This window comes from Oenanthe melanoleuca, chromosome 19 (genome assembly GCF_029582105.1).
Source record: "Oenanthe melanoleuca isolate GR-GAL-2019-014 chromosome 19, OMel1.0, whole genome shotgun sequence".
NCBI classification, from domain to species: Eukaryota; Metazoa; Chordata; class Aves; order Passeriformes; family Muscicapidae; genus Oenanthe; species Oenanthe melanoleuca.
The window spans coordinates 3567533-3585987 of NC_079352.1; the positions used below are offsets into that span (position 1 = coordinate 3567533).

General features: G+C 61.0%; 2 protein-coding genes across 3 annotated transcripts in view; one reads left to right on the forward strand and one right to left on the reverse strand.

Annotated features, from left to right (window-relative positions):
* The window catches only part of ABR (ABR activator of RhoGEF and GTPase), a 36494-nt gene extending 24279 nt beyond the window's left edge, over positions 1-12215 (reverse strand). Inside the window, exon 1 of one of the 2 annotated variants that reach the window (XM_056506701.1) lies at positions 12183-12215. Coding sequence is in view for 1 of the 2 variants with exons in the window: in XM_056506702.1 (XP_056362677.1) it covers positions 3520-3580 (61 nt within the window). In the remaining variant the exon portion in view is untranslated. Of the gene's footprint in view, positions 1-3519; positions 3783-12182 lie in introns of those variants that run through there. The other variant, XM_056506702.1, reaches the window with a different exon arrangement.
* A 4209-nt stretch (positions 12216-16424) lies between these two features.
* BHLHA9 (basic helix-loop-helix family member a9) lies at positions 16425-17153 on the forward strand. Its single transcript, XM_056506989.1, has one exon. It carries the CDS (start codon positions 16425-16427, stop codon positions 17151-17153), a length of 729 nt encoding a protein of 242 aa, XP_056362964.1.
* Positions 17154-18455: the final 1302 nt, after the last annotated feature.

Here is an 18455-nt window from a genome sequence, read left to right on the forward strand (position 1 = left end):
ACAAAGGGGAGGGGGAAGGGAGCCCGGCTGCGGCAGGGGGGCCGTGGGGTGCAGCCAGCACCCCCTCCCTCCCATCCTGGGGCAGCCCCCAAAGAGGCAAGGGGCTCATCCAACACCACCCTGATCCCAGGCCAGCCCCTCACTCCCCTCCTCCACGGATCTCTGGAAGCCACATCCCCACAGAATTCCTGGGCACAGACACTGGGGAGACCCCAGCTAACTCCAAAACGGGGTGCACTGGGGTGAGAGCAGCCTCCCCAGGCCAAAGCCCACACTGCAGCTGCTCCATGTCCCCAGGGCCCTGGCCATCCTGGACAAGGACTCCCCTGGCTCCCACCAACACTGCTCAGCACATTAATATTACATCCTGCTTCCTAGGGAAAGTGGATAAATCTTTAAATCAAAGAGCGCTGCAAAGCCTGCTCAGGCCAGGAGCCCTGCCAGAGCCAGGGGAGGGATGGGGAGTCCCATCCTGCACCTGAGGGGGGCTGGAGGAGAGCTGTGACATGGGCCAGATGCACCCCATCTCTGCCAGGACACCTCAGCCCCTCTCAGACCTTCTTTAGCAATTGGCTGATAACAATTCCTCAGAGGCTGTGGGGCCACCCTCAGCAGCCCACCTTCAACCCACAGGCCCTCCCACCCATAACACCCCCAGGAAAAAAGGATCCCTGGCTCAAACCTGCCCTGCCTCCTCATGGTGGGATGTCCATGGTCTCTCCTGTGCTGGACAGTCCCAGCTGTGATGCTTCCAGCACCATCCAGGAGCAGCACAAGACTCATTAGCATTGGTGTCCCCCATGATGGCCACTCCTCAGACACCCACCCCACACAGCTCCCCTGAGCCCCCTCAACCAGGGACTGTCCCCAGGCTGGGAATGCCCCAGAGCAACCCAAACCTCTCACCCAAACACCTTTTCCCATGAGGTGGGATCTAAGGGGGAGCCAAGCAGAGAGGGGCCAAAGCTGATGGGGCCCACCAGCTCAGAGGCCATCAGGTACCATCGCCTTCCCTCCACCATGGCCAAGGTCTGCAGCTCCAGCCTGAACCACAGGGACACCCAGAGTGGCACTGTCACTGTGGCAGCCCTGGCAACCAGCTGGGGTGGCTCAGCATCCAGGTAATGAGGAACACAGCGTTAATGAGGCAGCTGGGGAGCCTGGGAGGTGACACCTGCAGCAGTGCAGGGAAGGTGGCATGGAGAGGGAAGGGACTGGCCTGCAGGAATGGCCTGGCTCCTGTTGCTACCAGCTGGAACAGAGCTACATCCCAGTCCCAGACCAGACCTGGGGATGAGATCCACAGGCAGTGCCCACCAGGCACCAAGGAGAGGGACCCTGTGCTGCCCACAGGACAGAGCCACATCCCCACGGCTCCAGCTGTGCCACCCATGGCCCTGCAGTATTTGAGGGGCCTCACCTGGGGAACCTGGGCAGAGGAACCTCCCCAGCACCCCCAGAAGCTGCTACAGGGAGGGCATCAAGCACCACCAAGCAGCCAGGACAGGCAAGGGAGACACTGAGGGCAAGGGGACACTGAAATGTTGTCCCCTGTGTCTCCCTGCCTGTGGGGTGCTTGTGCCACCCAGGCAGCCCAAACCCAGCGCCTCCCTCCCTCCTCCCCCACAGCTGCATTGCCCCTGCAGCCTGTTCTGTGCCCGTGCCAAAACCCAATGCTATTTTTGCTCCTGATTTTTAGCAGCACTGGAAATCCTCCTGCTGCACCCCAGGCGTGGAGACCAAGGGGAGGGAGGAATCCTGGCCAGGGGAGCCACTCTGGGGGGCAAGGACACCCCAACCTGAAACAGCCTTGTAGCCCCAACCCCACAGACAGCCCCAGGGCCCTGAGCTGGATCCAAGCCCACACTGCACCAAGGGATGCTGGCACCCATGGGATGCTGGCACCCATCAGAGGCCCTGTGAGCTGGCACATGGCCCCAGCAGGGTGACAGGGCCAGGAACACATCCCCACGAGGGATTCTTTTCCCCATGAAAATGTTTTTGCTCTGGCACATCTTCCCAGGCTGACCCAGGCTACTGCCAGCACGATGGTGCCCACGAGGGAGCTCAGCCAAGGACAGCAGCTGGCTCCTGCCCAGCACAGTCACAGCAGCTCAGGGTGGCACTTCCAGCTGGACACGTGCTGTTCCCTGACACCCTGTCAGTGTGTGGGCACATCCCAATGCTCACCCATTCCATCACACTTCCAAGAAAAGCCCAACATCCACACAGAGCCTGTGAGATTTTGGGGAAACGCCATGGTTTCCCTGGGTGAAAATTCACCATGACAACACAGATGTGTGAGCTGGCCCCGGACCTGCCTCCCCGGGCCTCTGCTGAAGGGTGGCTCAAGAAAACAGCATCTCTTCTACACCATCACTGCCTTGCCCAGTGTGATGAAGCCTGGACCCTGCCCTGCATCCCCCAACACATGGGCATACCAAGCAGCCTCCCCCACACTTCAGGGAGAGCAGTTGGAGCAGGATTTGGGAGGACAGAGCCATGGCTTTGCAGAGATGCCGTGGCTGGGAAGGAGGGTGCAGAGTCTGGGGCTGGTTGTGACCCCTGGGCTCCATCCCAAACACCTGCACAGCCACCCCAAACCCCGGGGCTGCTGCTGGATGTGGCCTCTGGCCGTGGACAGCAGAGGCTTCGGGCTGGAAAGCTTGGGGAGGGAGCTCAGCCCTACACAACGTGCCCCTCGGTGGCCCCTGCTCCCTCCAGGGCATGACAGATGCCAGATCCGTGCACGGAGCATGCTCTGGAGCATCCCACCTTCCCACGCACCCGTGCCAAACCTTGCTGCCCCACCGGCACCAGGCTCCGAGCTCAACCCTGCACCCCAAACGCCACCCCGGGATGCCCACGCAGCTCAAATCTGCCCCAAAATAACAACGGGGACCCTGTGACCGAGTCCCTCATCCCCTGGCCACATCCCTGGCTGCCGTAGCCGCCGCTGAGATATCTGCCATCAGCCCAGGACCGGCAGGGCTCCGGGGCTCGCTCCTCGCTGCCGCCCGTCGGGGGATCGGGGGGATCCGCACCCCCGGGCTGCTGCAGGACGCCCCCGGCCCCCGGTACCGACACCGCGTTGCCACAGCACCGGCGGCACCGCGCCTGGAGCTCGCTGCGAACACCGCGGCTGAGGGAGGGAGGGAGAGGGACAGGGACAGCAATGGGACCTGCGGCCAGAAAGCATCCCCAGCCCCAAAGCGCCCCGCGGGCAGTGCCAGCTGTCAGGAGTGACCCGCTCCAGCCGCCCGCTCACCGCCACCGCCACCCCGAGCGGGCAGCGGCTCCCCCGAGCCCGGGGGATGCCGGAGCGACCCCGTCCTGCCACCAGGGCACGCGGGATGCTCACGGAGGGGAGCACAAGCCGCTGCCAGCATCGCCAGCCCCCTGCCCAGCCCCGGCTCCCCGGCACAGCATCCCTGCCCAGCGCGACGCAGCGTTACACAACAGGTAGGGGCCACCCAGCCCCTCGCCCCGCTCGCCCCCCCGCCAGCCCAGGCCACGTACTGCTGTAGAGGGTGTCGATCCAGGAGAGGCGAGGCAGGCCGCGGTGGCTCAGCGGCTCCATGCTCGGAGGGCTGTGCCGGCGCTCAGCCCGCTCTCATCTCACAACAAAGGCGCTGGGCGCGGGCGGGAGGCGGGGGCGGCGGGCCCGGGCGGGGGCTGGATGGCAGAGCCGGACACACGGGCACACGGCCGCGCTGCTGCCAAGGGTGCCCGGCGAAGGAGGTGCCGCCTGGCGATGGCAGCGCGTCCCGCCTCCCGCCCCTGCCTCGCCGGGGGGAGCCGAGCCCAGCGTCCCCCCGCACGCAGCCACGCCGACCCTCCGCAGGGGTCTGGGGACCAAGGAGGAGGAGGAGGATAAGGAGGGGATGGTGGTGGTGGCACAGCAGCAATTGTGGCTGCTCCCCGCGGCCACCCCAAGGAGAGCGGGGGGAAAGGGGGAGCTGGCTGCATCACCCCTTCCACCACAGTCCTGTCTCCCTGCTGTGACCTGGGGATGTTGTGCCCATTTCACAGCAAAACCTCGCCAGCCCCACAAATCACTACAGCTGAAGGACACAGGTTCTTCCCATCCCATCCCAGCCCTGCTCCCCCTGGTTCTGGGAAGCAGGGCCTGCAGGAGCCGGGAGCAGCCCTGCCCCACACAACAGGGGCTGGCAGAGCAGGACGTGGGCAGGCAGGGGTTAAACCGCCCTCCCCAGCTGCGTGTAGCCAAAGGAAATACGAAGTGCCAGAGTCATCAACCCCAATATGTCAGGGCGCCAGCCAAGCGTTCAAGTGCAAAGACTGCCCTGGTTCAGGCTGTGCCGGCAGCGCTGCCCCGTCCCGGCAGTGCGGGCACCGTCCCCCGCATCCTGCCCGCGGGGGGAAGGGCTGGAGCGGCCCCGGGGCAGATGGAGCCGGGCAGGAGGGATGATGCTCTGTCGGGCACAGGGGGGAGGCAGAGCCATCGGAACGTGAAGTGCCAGGACGCGGGTGGGAGACCTGAGGGGACCCTGCCAGGGCACTGCCACCACCCGATTCCTGCTCCCAGGCATGTCCAGGACAGGCTCGGATGCAGCATTTTTGGGGAGCACAGCAATGCCAGGGCTGTGGTTGGCACCTGGCACTCAGGATGAGGAGCCACTGCTGTCCCCAGCACAGCCCTGCCTGCCTGGGGGCTGCATCCAGCCCTGGCATGGCAAGGACATCCAGACCTGCACCCACGGGCTGTGAGTCAGCCTGCTGAGTCAGGGGCACAGGGTGCAGCCCTACAGCTGCCACTTCCCACCCTTCCCCTGCTCCATCCCAGGTACTCTGGGGAGCTGAGACTCCCCGTCCCCAAGACATTGGCACAGGCAGTGACAGTCTTTGCTGGGGTGCATCCCCCACCAACTCCCCCATTCAGTCCTGCTTTGGCTCAAGCTGAGCATGTCCTCACTTTGTCCCCCACTGCACGGAGAGTTTCCTCCATACTCCACAGCAAACCCCACACTCCTGCACCCCCTAGCCCCTCAGAGCCCAAGGCCCTGCCAGGAAGGTGACAGTGGTTCAGCTGAGAGCATCAACCTCATGGCAGGAAACCACACTCCTCGATGCCTTGGGGTGCCCTGCAGCAGCACCAGCACCACAGAAGATGCAGCTGCTCATCCCCAGTGCGATGGCTGCAGAGCTGTGGGGGCAGCAGGCAGCTGGTTTTCCAAGCACAGCTCCTTGCCTACAGGCAGGAAGGGGCTTCTCCACATTTTTCCCCCAGCCAGACACACTTCCTGGCCACTCCTGCCCACGGCACCAGCCTCTCCATGCCCCCTTTGCACATCCACCTCTTTATCCAACACAGGGCACGAGCTGAGCGCTTGGATGAGCTGCCAGACCTCCTGGAGCCCTCCCCAGACTGCTCATCCCCAGCCTGACACCACACAGCAGCTCCTGGCAGTGCCACAGCCAGGAGGACCAGGCAGGCAAGTGCCCCACAGCTGGGTGAGTGTCCTGGGAAGGCCAAACCAGGATCACCCTGTGCTGCACCACTAACCCAGGCAGCTGGCCTTGCACAGCCCACACTAACCAGCCCCACCAAACTGCTGGGCTGTAGTCTTAGTTTGGTTTTCATATTCTTTTCACCTTTGCAAAAAAAAAACAACAACAAAAGCAACAAAACCTCAAAACCTGCAAAGCAGCTGAACCTTCCTCCTCTCCCCATGGCTGGGGGGAGCACCCACCCCCATCCTGACACCCATCAGCCCTCGGTGACAGGGACCAGTCCTGGGTGAGGAGATGCTGCCAACCATGTTCTCAACCCCCAGAAACCGCCCCCAGCTCCAGCTGGGAGCATCCCTGCAGCAGGAGCTGGGAGCTGAGCTCCACCATCCCTCCCCAGCAGCAGCCAGCCCTGCACAGCCTGCCTGGTGTCTGGCTGTCTGCCTGGCATCTGCCCAGCCCCTGCCCGCCAGCCCACGCATCACTATTTCTGGGCTCTTGTGCAAGAGTCCTCCAGTCACAGCCACAGGAGCTGCAGGAGCCCCAGTGCTTGCCCAGAGCTGCTGGTGGGCACCCAGGGCTGACAGCAACCAGGGAGCAGCTCCAGAGCCACCTGCACCTCCAACACTGGCAGTGTTTTCCCACAGAAGGGTGGAATGGCAGAGTGAGGTTGGGGAGCACCATGCAAGTGGCTAAAGAAGCTAAGGACTGAAAGAGCAGCCAGAGTGCTTTGGTTTGGGAGAGGGAAAGTCTCTGTGTGCTGGAGCCATGGCAGGAATACAGCCGGGGCTGCAGAGTCTGGGGCTGAGGTGGGAGATGCCAGAGAAAAGCCTGGCTTCCCCAGCTCCTCAGTGCCTGCTCTGCTGGGCTCTCAGGAGCTCCAGGCTCGCCCTGTCCTTTTGCCAGAGGTTGCAGAGAGGGAAGAGAGGAATAAATGAAAATGTTTCCAGCCTCCCTGCCAAGGAGCACAGCAGGTCCTCAGTCCAGCACTAAACTTCTCTTCCAGAATCACTTCCCCGTGGAATTGAAACCCTGAGGTCTGTGCTGCATCAGCCCCAAGCTGCACTCACTGGCACAGCTGGGAGGTGCCTGGAGAACAGGGAGGTCACTTGGAGCATCCTGCCCTCAGGGCAGTGCCAGGCAGGGTGCCAGAGCCAAGCAAGTGTGGGGAGGAGGGCAGAGACCTGGCCACAGCAGCACTGCCCCTGGCCTCTCAAAACACCAGACAGAGAGGGAGTGAAAGGTGGTGGCTGGTCAGAAAAAGCCTTTTACCTCAGGTGAGCTGGGCCAGCTATGGCATCATGGTTCTCTTCTGTATCCGCCCCAGAGCTGTGGAGGAGGAGGAGGAGGTGTTGGTTCTCAGCCTCAGAACAAAAATCACCCATGGAACAAAAACTGTCCATGGCAGAAGGCCTGTCCCAGCACAAAGGTCTCCCTATCTGCCAGATCTTCAAACAATCCCTGAACTTTGCAGCTGGGATTTATCTGGAGGCAGATCTGCAGGAGTCCCCTGGGATTCTGCTTAGGCTGGCCAGGCTCCGCTCCGGCTACAGCCCAGGGAGCCAAGAAGTGCTGCTGCTACTGATCTACACACGCCAATTATCCTGCTCAGCAAACACTGAAAAAGCCATTTGGGGTGGGAAAGCCAAGCCTGCTCCGTGTCTCTTGGGGATGGGGTGAGTTCTGTGTGTTCCCTCGGGCTGGCTCCCGGCCACTGCTCCAGTGGGAGGAAAATCCAGCAGTGCCACGAACCAAGGGGGCAAAGGTGCCACTTTATGGGATGGATGGACACTTAGTGAGCTGCCCTGGCTAACCCAGGCTCCTTTCTCTCTAACCCAAGAGAATATGAATTCCATGCCAGCTTCTCCCTGTGACACTGCTGCAGGGCTGGCCGCAGCAGACAGCATCCAGCAGAAGACAGAGCAGAGCCATCCACTGGGATCCCAACAGATATCAGTGGGCAGGAGGGGAGGAGGAACCCGAGGAACAAAGAGCCCTGCTGCACAGAAGTGTCTTCCCAGGGAAATAGAAAGAAAACAAACCCCAACCAGATTTCAATAGCCTTACAATGCAAATGTATTCAGGCCCCGCAGGGCACTTCTGGCTCTATCCAGCCACCTAATGAGGGTTTCTTGCCTGCCCTGCTGCTGCCATTGCTTCTACCTGGGGCTACTGATCACCCACAAGCAGCCACTGTGAGCCTGGGGGCTGAAGGGCTCGTCCCCACGGTGGGCACAGCCCGTGGCACTGCTGGCACTGAAGGGCAAACTCCATCCCCTCCTTCCCCCAGCCCTGAATGCTGCAGAGCTGGGGCAGCTCAGCATCAGCTCTGTCCCAAATTCTGGGGGCCAAAACCCAGAACACAGGGATGCACAGGGCTGCACAGGGGTGCTGCATCCACACCTCCTCCAGGAGGGATGTTGGCATCTCTGTGCTAATCAGAGCCGTGCCAGGGGAGTACCCCTGCCCAGTGACACAGACAGGGACCCCCAGCCCTCTGTGCTCCCTTCCTGCTTGTCTGCAGGGCCCTGGCACCTGGAAGGGCTGTTCCCCCACCCAGAAGATGCAGCTGCTGCCATGGTGGTGCCCACAGGCAGAGCTGATCACAGACAGGTTTCCCCTCTGCTCCTGCAGCTCCTTTACAAGCCCTTCACTATTTACCCATCACAGGGCAAACTCCAACAAGCAGCACTTACTGCTCTCACTTAAAGCTTTAAACTTCAACTCTTCTACTCTTCAGCCTCATAAACTTTGCATTTATTTATGATCTTCTTTAACAGTGACAACCTGTCCCAGAGTTAACCCTGCAGTCCCCATCCCAGGCAGCATCAGTCTGAGGAAGCAGCCTCACATCACTCAGGGGCTGCTGTCACAATGCCATCAGGGGGGTTTGTGGAGAGAAATCACCTCCCCAAATGCTGCTGGGCCCCAGAGCAGATGGAGACAGTTCAAAGGTCCCCAGCAGGCGCACGCACACACACACGCTGCGGTTTTGTCCTCGCCTGAGCAGCTAAAACTAAACACTGAGACTCTGCCTGGCCAGAGGAGGAACTTCCAGCCTCTTCAGAGCCAAACAAACACTTCCTAACAATGGGGAAAAACAATAAAGTAAAAATTTAAAAACTAAATATAAGGACATAGAGGTGGTAGATGGGCTCACAACTGCCCCCACTGCACCTCCCTGCTTTGGCATCAAGATCCCATGCTGGTGCTAAAGGAGGGGAGATGGATGCACAGACCATGCAACATTTCACCTTCCTTGGGCTGGGGAATCACCATTCCTTCCCCTCCTGCACACCATGACCTGCCCCAGGCAGAAAGAGATGCACCAGGACAAACTCTGGACTTTGCTCACTATTTTCTGCCCTACTTCTGCAGAATATCCCAAGAAAGGGACGAGGAACAAGTAGGGTCTAAGAGCAGCTTGGGACAGCAGAACAGAGCTGCCCCATCACCTCCATAGCTGCAGGGAGATTTTCTGGGACAGACAGAGCTGCCACTCTTGCAGCAGCAGCAGCAGCACAAGCTGAAAGCAGGGATGGAGTAGCAAGAACAAGCCCTGACTTTACCCAAATCATGGCAGGAGCCCCCAGCATGACACCCATGCCAATCCAGCCCCCATCTGGCATGCAGGGGTGAGGTGGACAATGCCCCAGGAACTTTAGATGCCCCAGGGTCCCTTCCCCACTTCAGCCCTCTGCTGCACACCCTGGCACCACCACCTTTCCATGCTCACCACCCTCGGAGGCAGGACCCCGCTGCTGCCAGCAGCTCCCTTCCCATTTCCCAAGGTACCAGTGCAGCAGAGTGAGGAGAAGAGCCCATGTGACTCCAGAATCTTTCCTTGAGAGAAACTGTAATTCCAGCAAAACAGAGGGCTGGGGATTCACTTACAGCACATCTCGCAGCCGCAGCATCCTGCTGTAACCAGATCCACCAGCCCACGCCATCATGGACTAATCCAGCTATGCCAGCACTCCCCACCCCAGAGCTCACTTTCTGGGGTGTAGGACACTGCACAGGGCAGGTCAGGGACTCCCAAACCCCACAGCCTTCAGAGTAGCTCCAGCTCCATGGCACAGCCAGCCTCTTTCTCCACTTCCCAAGGACAAAGCGAGGAAACCCAGCACCGACGGTTCCACCTCTGCGCTACCTGGCTGCCGGGCACACAGCATCTCTGCCTCCTCCTCTCAGCCACCAGCACCATCTCCTGCCCAGCTCTCCCTCTCCTCACCACAGCCCTCCATCCATTCCTGGCAGAGAAGGGAGCAGCAGCCAGCCCGGCACCGCGCATCCTCAGCTGCGAGGCCAGCTGCGTGCTCAGCCACAGGGACAGGTGACGGCCAAGGCCAGGGGAATTTCAGCCCTTTCCACGCTTCCCTTCGAGCCATCTGCTCGCTGACGCTCAGATTTTGCTGGTCCCGGGTGAGCTGGCACAGGCGCTGTCTCAGATGCCAGGATGGTGGATCTGGCTGTCACACACTGCGCTCCTGCGATAGCCACAGACGGGCATCTTGCAGATTGCCTCACTTTAAATCAGATTAATCACAAGGAAAACACTGTATTTCCCTGGTAATTCCCATAAAGATGATATTCAACACTCCTTCATTTGCTGTTCAGAGGGTGCTTCCCCTGGTTGATACAGCTGGGGACTGACTGTGTTCAGCCACAGCCACAGCACTACTAAGCTCCAAAATTCACATTAAAATACTGAGGGACCCAAGCAGAGCAGCATTAAGCAGGTTACACACCACCAGAGTGCTGGCAGGAAAAGCAAACAGCACCACAATCAGGAGTTTTCAATTACATCTGAAACACAGAGAAGTGAGAAGAAAACAACAGGAGCACCAGGTTAACCAACTTGTCCATGAAAGGGATCCAGGCAATGACTGCACACCTCTGACTGCACTCTCAAATCTGCTCTTAAATGTCAGAGCAGTCAGTGCACACAGGGGCCCTTATAACACCCAACAAAGAAAATGCTGATGCCTGGGAAAGGCTCAGGACAGGCTTGGGACAAGGCTGGGGAGGGCTGAGCCCAGCCTTCCATGCAGAGCCCAGCTGTGTCACAGGGCAAGGAGCCAGGCACTCAGCAGAGGGGATGCTTCCTCCTCTGATGAGTGCTGGAGCTGCTGACCCTGAGGAAGACTCATTTAGGGGAGGAGAAAGAGGAGGAGGAGGAGGAAGAGATCACATTCAACCACAGCAGATGCAACCTTGGACTTCAAAGTCTTGCCAGAAGAGTCACCCACACCAGCTGCAAAAATCTCAAAGGGTGCTGCAGGGCTGGACCCCTCCAAGTTAGGAAGCCAGGACCCTCAGGGGCTTGTGCTGTGCCTCAGGGAAGCCCCTTTAACATCACCCACCAACCTGGGAGCAGCCTTGCACCATCCTGGCTTTGGAGCCATCCAGGAACATAACCCAGATATAAACAAAGTTCAGGTCTGAGTGTAGATGAGAAGGATTTGTGCTTGGTCGCTCTGATGCACTGAAGCCACTTGAGCCAAGCAGCACAGCCCATGCCTGCTGCTGGGAGCTGGAGAGGGGCCTGGAGCAGCCCTTTGAAGGCAGCATTCCCAATGCCCTTGCTCCTGGCTGCAGGGCTGGGCACAGGCTCCCACGGCTGACTGGGGAGAGGGACAAACACTCACACGTGCAGCACGGTGACAACACTGAGAGCAGCCACGCACTTTGGACATTTCACCCCCAGGCAGCTCAGGAAGGTGAAGCGGAAACTTCCTCCAGCACTGCAGACTAATGCAATAAATATAAATGAACTAAATATTAAGCATAATTTGATATCAGAGCACTCGCTCTCCAGGCAATCTTAAACCAGCATGATACAGCCTTGGGGGAAAACCACCACCCCAAACAATGGAACAAGAACAAAATTAACTCGAGTCAGCTGCAGAATTAGCAGCATTAAAAGTGACATTCCCTAGTTGCCAGGACTGTGTTTGAACCGGGTTTAATGCTGATGCAATAACAACTTCCAGGCCGCTGGAAGTAGGACAGTGTGACGGCTGACAGCGCTAGCTGGCTGTGCCTTCGGTGCCACCGCACAGCCAGGCGCTTGCGAAATAACACTGTCCCCAAAGCACCTAGGAAAACGCCCCGGGGCATGTCACCACCCCGGCATGCTGCTGCTTTAGAGCCTCCAGGACTTCCCACAGGAGGTCACAGGGTGTCACCTGAGCAGAGGTGTTCCTGAGCCAGGCCACGCCGGGAGGAAGTGACTCCTCTGCAGCGTGGCTCGTGGGCCACTGGCCCATCACCAAGAGCCAGCTGCAGGGCCAGCCACCCTCCTGGCACACCCAAGGATGGGCCCTCGGCATGGGGTGACCCTGCGAGTGCGACAGGGAGGACACAAGGGCTTGGGGTGACCTTAGTGCTTGGTCAGGGACTTCACAAGGGCTGGGGTGGCATTCGCTGTTTGATGGGGACGGCAAAAGGAGTTCGGGCATCCCCTACTATGTTTGGCATGGGGTGCTCCTGTCCTGACGGGGACGCGCTGGGGGTCCCATGCCGAGTCCCAGCACGGGCTGCACAGGATGGCACAGGGCTTTGGGATCGCTTTTCTGGGCACGGCACGGACAGGCAGCGCCAGGGCTGGGGATGCCCTCGGCGGCACATTCGCCCTTGAGCGTGCGGGGGCTGGGGACACCCTCGTCCCTCGGGGCGCGGGGTGGGGACGGCTCCCCCTCACCCACCTGCCGAGGAAGCGTCCTCCGCGTCCGAGCTGCCGGCGCTGCCGCCCTCCGGGGAGCTGCCGGCGGGGCGGGGGGCGGCGGGCGGCGGCGGGAGGGGGCCCCGGGCCAGCGCCGCCTCCAGGTAGCCCACCTTGAATCGCTCCTCGGCCAGCGCCCGCTGCAGGCGGCGCAGGTGGCGGCGGCAGCGCTCCAGCTCCCGCTCCATGGCCCGCACCGAGCCCAGCTCCATGCGGGGCGCCGGCTCCCCCGGGAACTGCGCCTGCCAGTGCCGCGCGAAGTCCGCCCGGGCCGCCTCGCCCGCCGCCATCCCCCGCCCCACAGCCGGGTTATCCCCCCCGAAACCCCCCGGCACCGCCGCCTTCCGCCCCCCGCCGCCGCCGCCGCGGGGCCTGACGTCGGTGCCCGCCCCCGGCCCGCCCCGCCTCGGCTCGGCACGGCACGGCCCCGCCGGGGCGGGGGCAGCGCTGCCACCGCCCCCCGGCTCGGCCCGGCTGCGGCGGAGGGAGACAGGGACGGATTGGGATGGGATGGGATGGGATGGGATGGGATGGGATGGGATGGGATGGGATGGGATGGGATGGGATGGGATGGGATGGGATGGGATGGGATGGGATGGGATGGGATGGGATGGGATGGGATGGGATGGGGACGCCTGCGGGGTGCGGGTGCTGCGCTCCTGCTGCACAGATTCCCACCGCCCTCTCCAGGTGTCCCCACGGAGCTGCGGGCAGGGGGTGCAGGTGAGGGAATGCCCAATGCCAGCAGCTCAGGGCAGTAATGACATGATAACTCATGCCAGAATCCATCCCACGTGCTCCAAGAGATCCGCGAGCCGGGAACAACCCAGCCTTGAAGGCTCCTGTGCCATGAGGTGGCTCCTGTGCCTTCCACTGGCCTTCACTGCAGAGCTCTGTGTGTCACATCCTCATCCTCTGGCCAGTGAAACTCTGCCAGCCCTGTTGGTCTCAGGATGGATGAGCCATTCCTGGCACATGGAGCAGCAGGCACAGGCTCCTGTGGTGGGCAGCAAAGGACTACAAGTCCCTGAAAGGACTTGGTGGGAGTTTGTCTCTACTCCCAAGGAACAAAAGACAGGACAAGAGGAAATGGCCTCAAGGCTTAAATTGAATACTAGGAAAAATGTCTTCACTGAAAGGATGGTCAGGATTGGAACAAGCTGCTCAGAAAAGTGATGGAAATGTTCAAAAAATATGGATGTGGCACTCAGTGGTTTAGTGGTAACAAGGCAGTGCTGGGTGAAAGTTTGGATTCTATTAGAGGACTTTTCCAACTAGAATGATTTTGGGGTTCTGTGAAGGCCCAGGTAAGCCTTCTGCCCACTGCCTGCCACATGTGCTGTGTTTGACCAGGTGCCCACGGCTCACTCCTGCTCCACAGGATGTGGCTTTGGAAAAATCCAACCTGTGCCCAGGGCAGGGCTGTTCCTGGTGCTGTGCAGGGTGCTGGAGCAGGGATCTCACCCGCAGGCACCTCCAGGCAGCACAGCCTCTCAGAGCCTGTCCCCTCCTCCTGTGCCCCGCAGGGTGCCTGCCTGGGCACGGTGACTCACCAGCCCGTGTCCCTTGTGCCACCTGGTCGTGCCCCAGCAGGAACAAAGCTCCCTATTTATTCACCCGCGGGCCCGGCAGTGTCGCAACAGCCGCCTCCTCCTTGCCCTACCACCAGGAACGGGCACCTCCCTGCGTGCCTCTCCCGCCTCTCATCCTTCCTTCCCTGCCGCAGGCTCCCTGCTTTGCTCTGGCATATCCATGCCTCCCGGTGCAGCCTTCCCGAGGAGGATGGATGGTGCTGGGACAGTGCCAGGAGCTGGGCACCTCCCCAGGCCGTGCCAGCTGCCTCTTCACTCACATCCAGTGAGGGCTGTGCTCCCAGCTGGCTCCAGCAGCTCCCACCTGCAAGCACTGGCAGTTTGGGGGTGATGATGTTTGATGGATGGATGGGGCAGCCAGTCCAGGGCTCTTTGCAGGAGCTGAGGCCCAGCTCAGCAGCAGTGTTAGGGGTGCACACCAAAACACACCTTTGGGCTGTGGGACCTGTGAGAGCTGTGACAATGGGCAGATGCCCAGCACTCAGCACTCCAGTCCAGAGTGACACAGGCTGGGAGGTGAGGAGTCCCCGAGGGCCAAACCCCTTCTTGGAGGCTGGGGAGTGCCATGGATGGCCTGATATATGTGTGGCGACAGATAATTACAGCTCTTTCATCATCTGTCAGGCAGGCAGGCCCAGCAGAGCCTCACAACACGTTTCTGGCTCCCCACCTCGGCCCATAAATCTCCCCAGCACACGGTGATAAATCAGCAGGCACTGGGGAGCAGGGCCTGGGTGGGCGTTCCTGCTGACCTCCCAACCCATAATGGGCACCTGGGTCGGAAGCGCCCAGGACGAGGTGGGGACGGCCCAGCGGGATGTGCTGATTACAGCTGGCACCAGGAGCCCCATGATTTATGGTCTGGCCTTGCCTGCTTCTGAGAGCTGGGGCTGGATCCCTGCAGAGAGACCCTGAGCCCCTGGCAGTGCTTCCCAAGGATCTCCCAGGGGATGTGGGCAGGATGGGGACAGCTTTGGGACTGCTGCCCCTGCCCAGGCACCACCCAGCTGGGACTGGCTTTGTGCCCAGCTCAGCCACCTCTGTGCCTGCTCTGGACTGCACCTCCTGACCTCCAACACCAGCAGAATCATCCCCGTGGCAGGGATCTGTCCTGCTTAGCTGGGTTTTAGACAGGCACGTCTCTAAGTGTTTCTGACATCTATGTCCTGCTGGCATTCAAGCGTTTCGAAGATCCCCTGGCTCCTGAGCTGAGCTCACTGGGTAAGTCAGTGGTCAGGGAGCCTCCATTCCTGGCACAGAAAGACTGGGAGGTGAGAGGGATGCTGGGGAGAACAAGAGGGTCATAGTGAGCACAGGTGAGTGCTCAAAGATACTTGCAAGCTTCACCTCCCTTTGAAGTCCTGCTGCCTCATCCTCCCCTGTCCCCGAGGCCCTGGCTCCTGATTTATTGGGTTCCTGGAGCAGAGGCACCTAAATTAGCTCCAGCTTCAAAGAGCCAGGAGAGGAGAAGGGCAATAGACAAATAACCCACCCTAATTGTGGCTATTGATCAAACATGAGCTGGGATGATCAGATAGGAAGGGATGGGTCAAGGAGGGGGGCAGGTTCTCCCAGGGCTCTGCTTTTGCACCAGACACCCCAACAATTTGTCAGAACCACTCCAGGGCCATTTTTCAAAGCATTACCCCTCGCACAGGAAGGCATTTAGCAACTGCTCACTAATGAGATGATGGGCAAACACCCGTGGCTGAGAGGTTGGGGACCTGGCCCTGCCCATGGCCTCTGGACCTGCTGCACCTGGCAAACCCTTCATCCCACCAGCTCAGGATGCAGGAAACAAGGAGCTGCTTTCAACATCCTCTTCCCCAAGTTAAGTGCCGGGCAGGCCCGGGAGCGCCAGCCCAGACAGCTCTGCCCCCAGGCTGCTGGGAAGGGACAGGAAGGCTCTGGAGGAGGCAGGTAGCACTTTAGCTCTTTTATCACCTGCCCCGATCCCCCCTGCCACATTCCTGCTTCCTGCTCCGCAGGGCAGAGGCGTGCCAAGCCCTGCACATTCCTGCATCGACTGCCGGGCTCTGCTCAGGCTCCCACCTCCCCCTGTCCCCACGGGTGTCTCAGCTCGCTGGGACTGTGTCTTCTCCTGTACCCAAACACAAGACCTGCTGCTTTCCTCAGCTGTGGCACAATTTCGTGCTTGTTTCCCTTAGCTGAGGAATAACAGAGGTGCTGCAGGACCCATGGGCAGGGGGAAGGAGGAGCCAGGGTGGTGATGCCCCACAGAGCTCACAGCACCACGGAGAGCCCTGGGATGACCTGTCCAGGGTGATCCACCAGCCTGCCCGGCAGAGAAGGGGAACTGCAGTGCCCAAATTCTCAGCAGACACTAAAGCAACCGCTGCAGCGTGTGCTTGGTGGAGGTGCTTTCCCCGAGGGCCTGCGAGCATCCCGCCACAAGCTCTGGGCACCCCAGCACTGGTGCCTCACGCTCAGAGCAGGGACCCGTGCCCCTCTCCCTGTGCCTCACCTGCGGCAGGTGAGGAGGGTCGGGGCAGCCACGTGACGAGCCCTGCTGGAGGTTTTTAGGGGCGGCTGTCTGTCCCTGGAGGAGTGTCCCCCACACCTCCCGGGAGGCAGGTCACAGCAGCGCCTCTCCCGCTCCCCTCGCCGCTGCCATGGCCGGAGCAGCCGTGGAGAAAGGCACCGGGCCAGGGCCCGGCAGCTCCGAGGAGGAGCTGGAAGCGGGGGATGCCCCCCAGGCGGGCTACAGGCCGGGTTTGTGGGTGTCCCACGGCAGAGGAGCAGATGCCAGCGCGGGGGACACGGACGGGATGAAGGTGAGGAAGAGGAGCAGGCCAGCGCGCTCCAAGGCCAGGAGGATGGCTGCCAACGTCAGAGAGCGTAAGAGGATTCTGGACTACAACCAAGCCTTCAACGCCCTGCGGCTGGCCCTCAAGCACGACCTCGGAGGCAAAAGGCTTTCTAAAATCGCGACCCTGCGGCGAGCCATCAGCAGGATCGCGGCTCTGTCGCTGTCGCTGCGCGGCGCCGGGCGCTGCTGGCCCTGTGCGCACTCCGAGTGCCGCGCCCGGGCCGCGCTCCCCGCGCAGGAGCCGGGGCCGAAGGGCAGCCGCCCCCCGCCGCCCTGGGAGCCCGGTTCTGCCGGGACACGCTGCCCTCCGTCCCCTCTGTGCGCTGGGTTCTCCCCTCGGAGGCAGCTCCATCACTACGAGAGCCCGAAGGAGAGTCGCCCCGTGCCCTGTTTCTCCAGCGGGACCCCGCACCCCGCGCTCCGCCAGCAGCGAGGCGCGGGCAGCCTGCAAGAGCCCCTGGCCGGGGCTGTGCCCTGGCAGCTGGGCCACTGCCAGGGCTGGGGACACCAGCAGGGCCTCCCCACCCACTGACCTGCTGCGGGGCAGGACGGTGCCGGGAAGGTAACGGAGCCCTGGGACACGGGGGGAGCGGGACGGGACTGCTGGGTGAGGAGGGAAGCTGCAGGATGCGATGCTGGCGAGCTCAGAGAGCCCCGACACGCTGTACAGGCTCCTGCTGCGTCTCCCCTCTGCGGGAAAGCTGCAGAAAGGTGGGAAGTCCTCTGGAAGTGCCAGCTCCGTGTTTCTTGTCGCGAGGTCTCGCTGCTGCTGATCGCCGCTGTTATTTATTCTCTGCTGCTTGCTCTGCGAGAAAACACGAGTTACAAACCCAGCAGCAGGGCAGTGGCTGTTAATATGTGTGGGATGGACAGATGGGGATCACGCTAAAGCCCCTGGCTGGCGGTGGCTCTGGCTCCTGCCGGTGAAGGAGGGGAGCAGGAGCAGGGAAAGGTTACTGCCCTGGGACTTTTGACGCTAAGCTCATTGGTACGGACGTGCCTGGCAGATTTGCGAGGCCGGGAGGAGAGACAGATGTCGGCTTTCATAAAACCCACCCATCCGATTGCGGTTTTCTTCTGATCCCGGGGAAGTGGCTCTGTTGGGACAGGCCAATAGCGCTCCCGGCCAAGTGCCGTGGAGAGGAGGAAGGCGGGTTTTTACTGAGAAGGTCCCTTTTGTCCCTTCCCTCTGTCTTTGAGAGCTCGGACCAGCTGCGAGGGCTCCCTCCTGCCAAAGGCTCAGCAAACTGAAATTGTTGCAGGAATCAGGCAGGGATTTACAGCCACACAAACTACAGCTGGCAGATTTTTGGACAGGACAAATTGCACCGTGGGATTCCCGCAGTGCTGAGCCCTGCAGAGCTCCTCCAGCCCCGCTGCTCCCACCCAGTGCTCCCAGCACTCAGTGGCAGTCTGAGCTCTCTCCTTGCCTGGGGGCACATGCTGGGACAACCATCCCAACCTCCTGCTGTTGGGTACCGGGATCTCCTCCTCCTTCCTTAATCCCTGGTGGGACGAGGGAGATGGTCCGGGAGCAGAGGAAAACTGGTGGCAGCCAGGAGAGAGAGCTCTTTGCTCAGCAAAGGAGCCTCTTAAAAATGCTGATGGTGCCAGGCATCCTGGCTTAAGCCTCTGACAGGTGTTCCCCTCGCCAGAGGAAGGCCTTCAGCCACATCCTCTGAAGGAATCCTGCTTCTCCCTGCATCATCCCTGCTCTGGCTCTCCCTGGAGCAGCGCATGGCCCTGCCCTGCCCTGTCAGCAGCTGTCACACGGGGAGTGAGAGCCCAGCAACAGCACCATGCAAAGAATGTTTCAGTGGCACCCTAACTCAGG

Coding starts and splice junctions, on each gene's coding strand:
- BHLHA9 (XM_056506989.1), top strand. CDS start 16,425: ATGGCCGGAGCAGCCGTGGAGAAAGGCACCGGGCCAGGGCCCGGCAGC.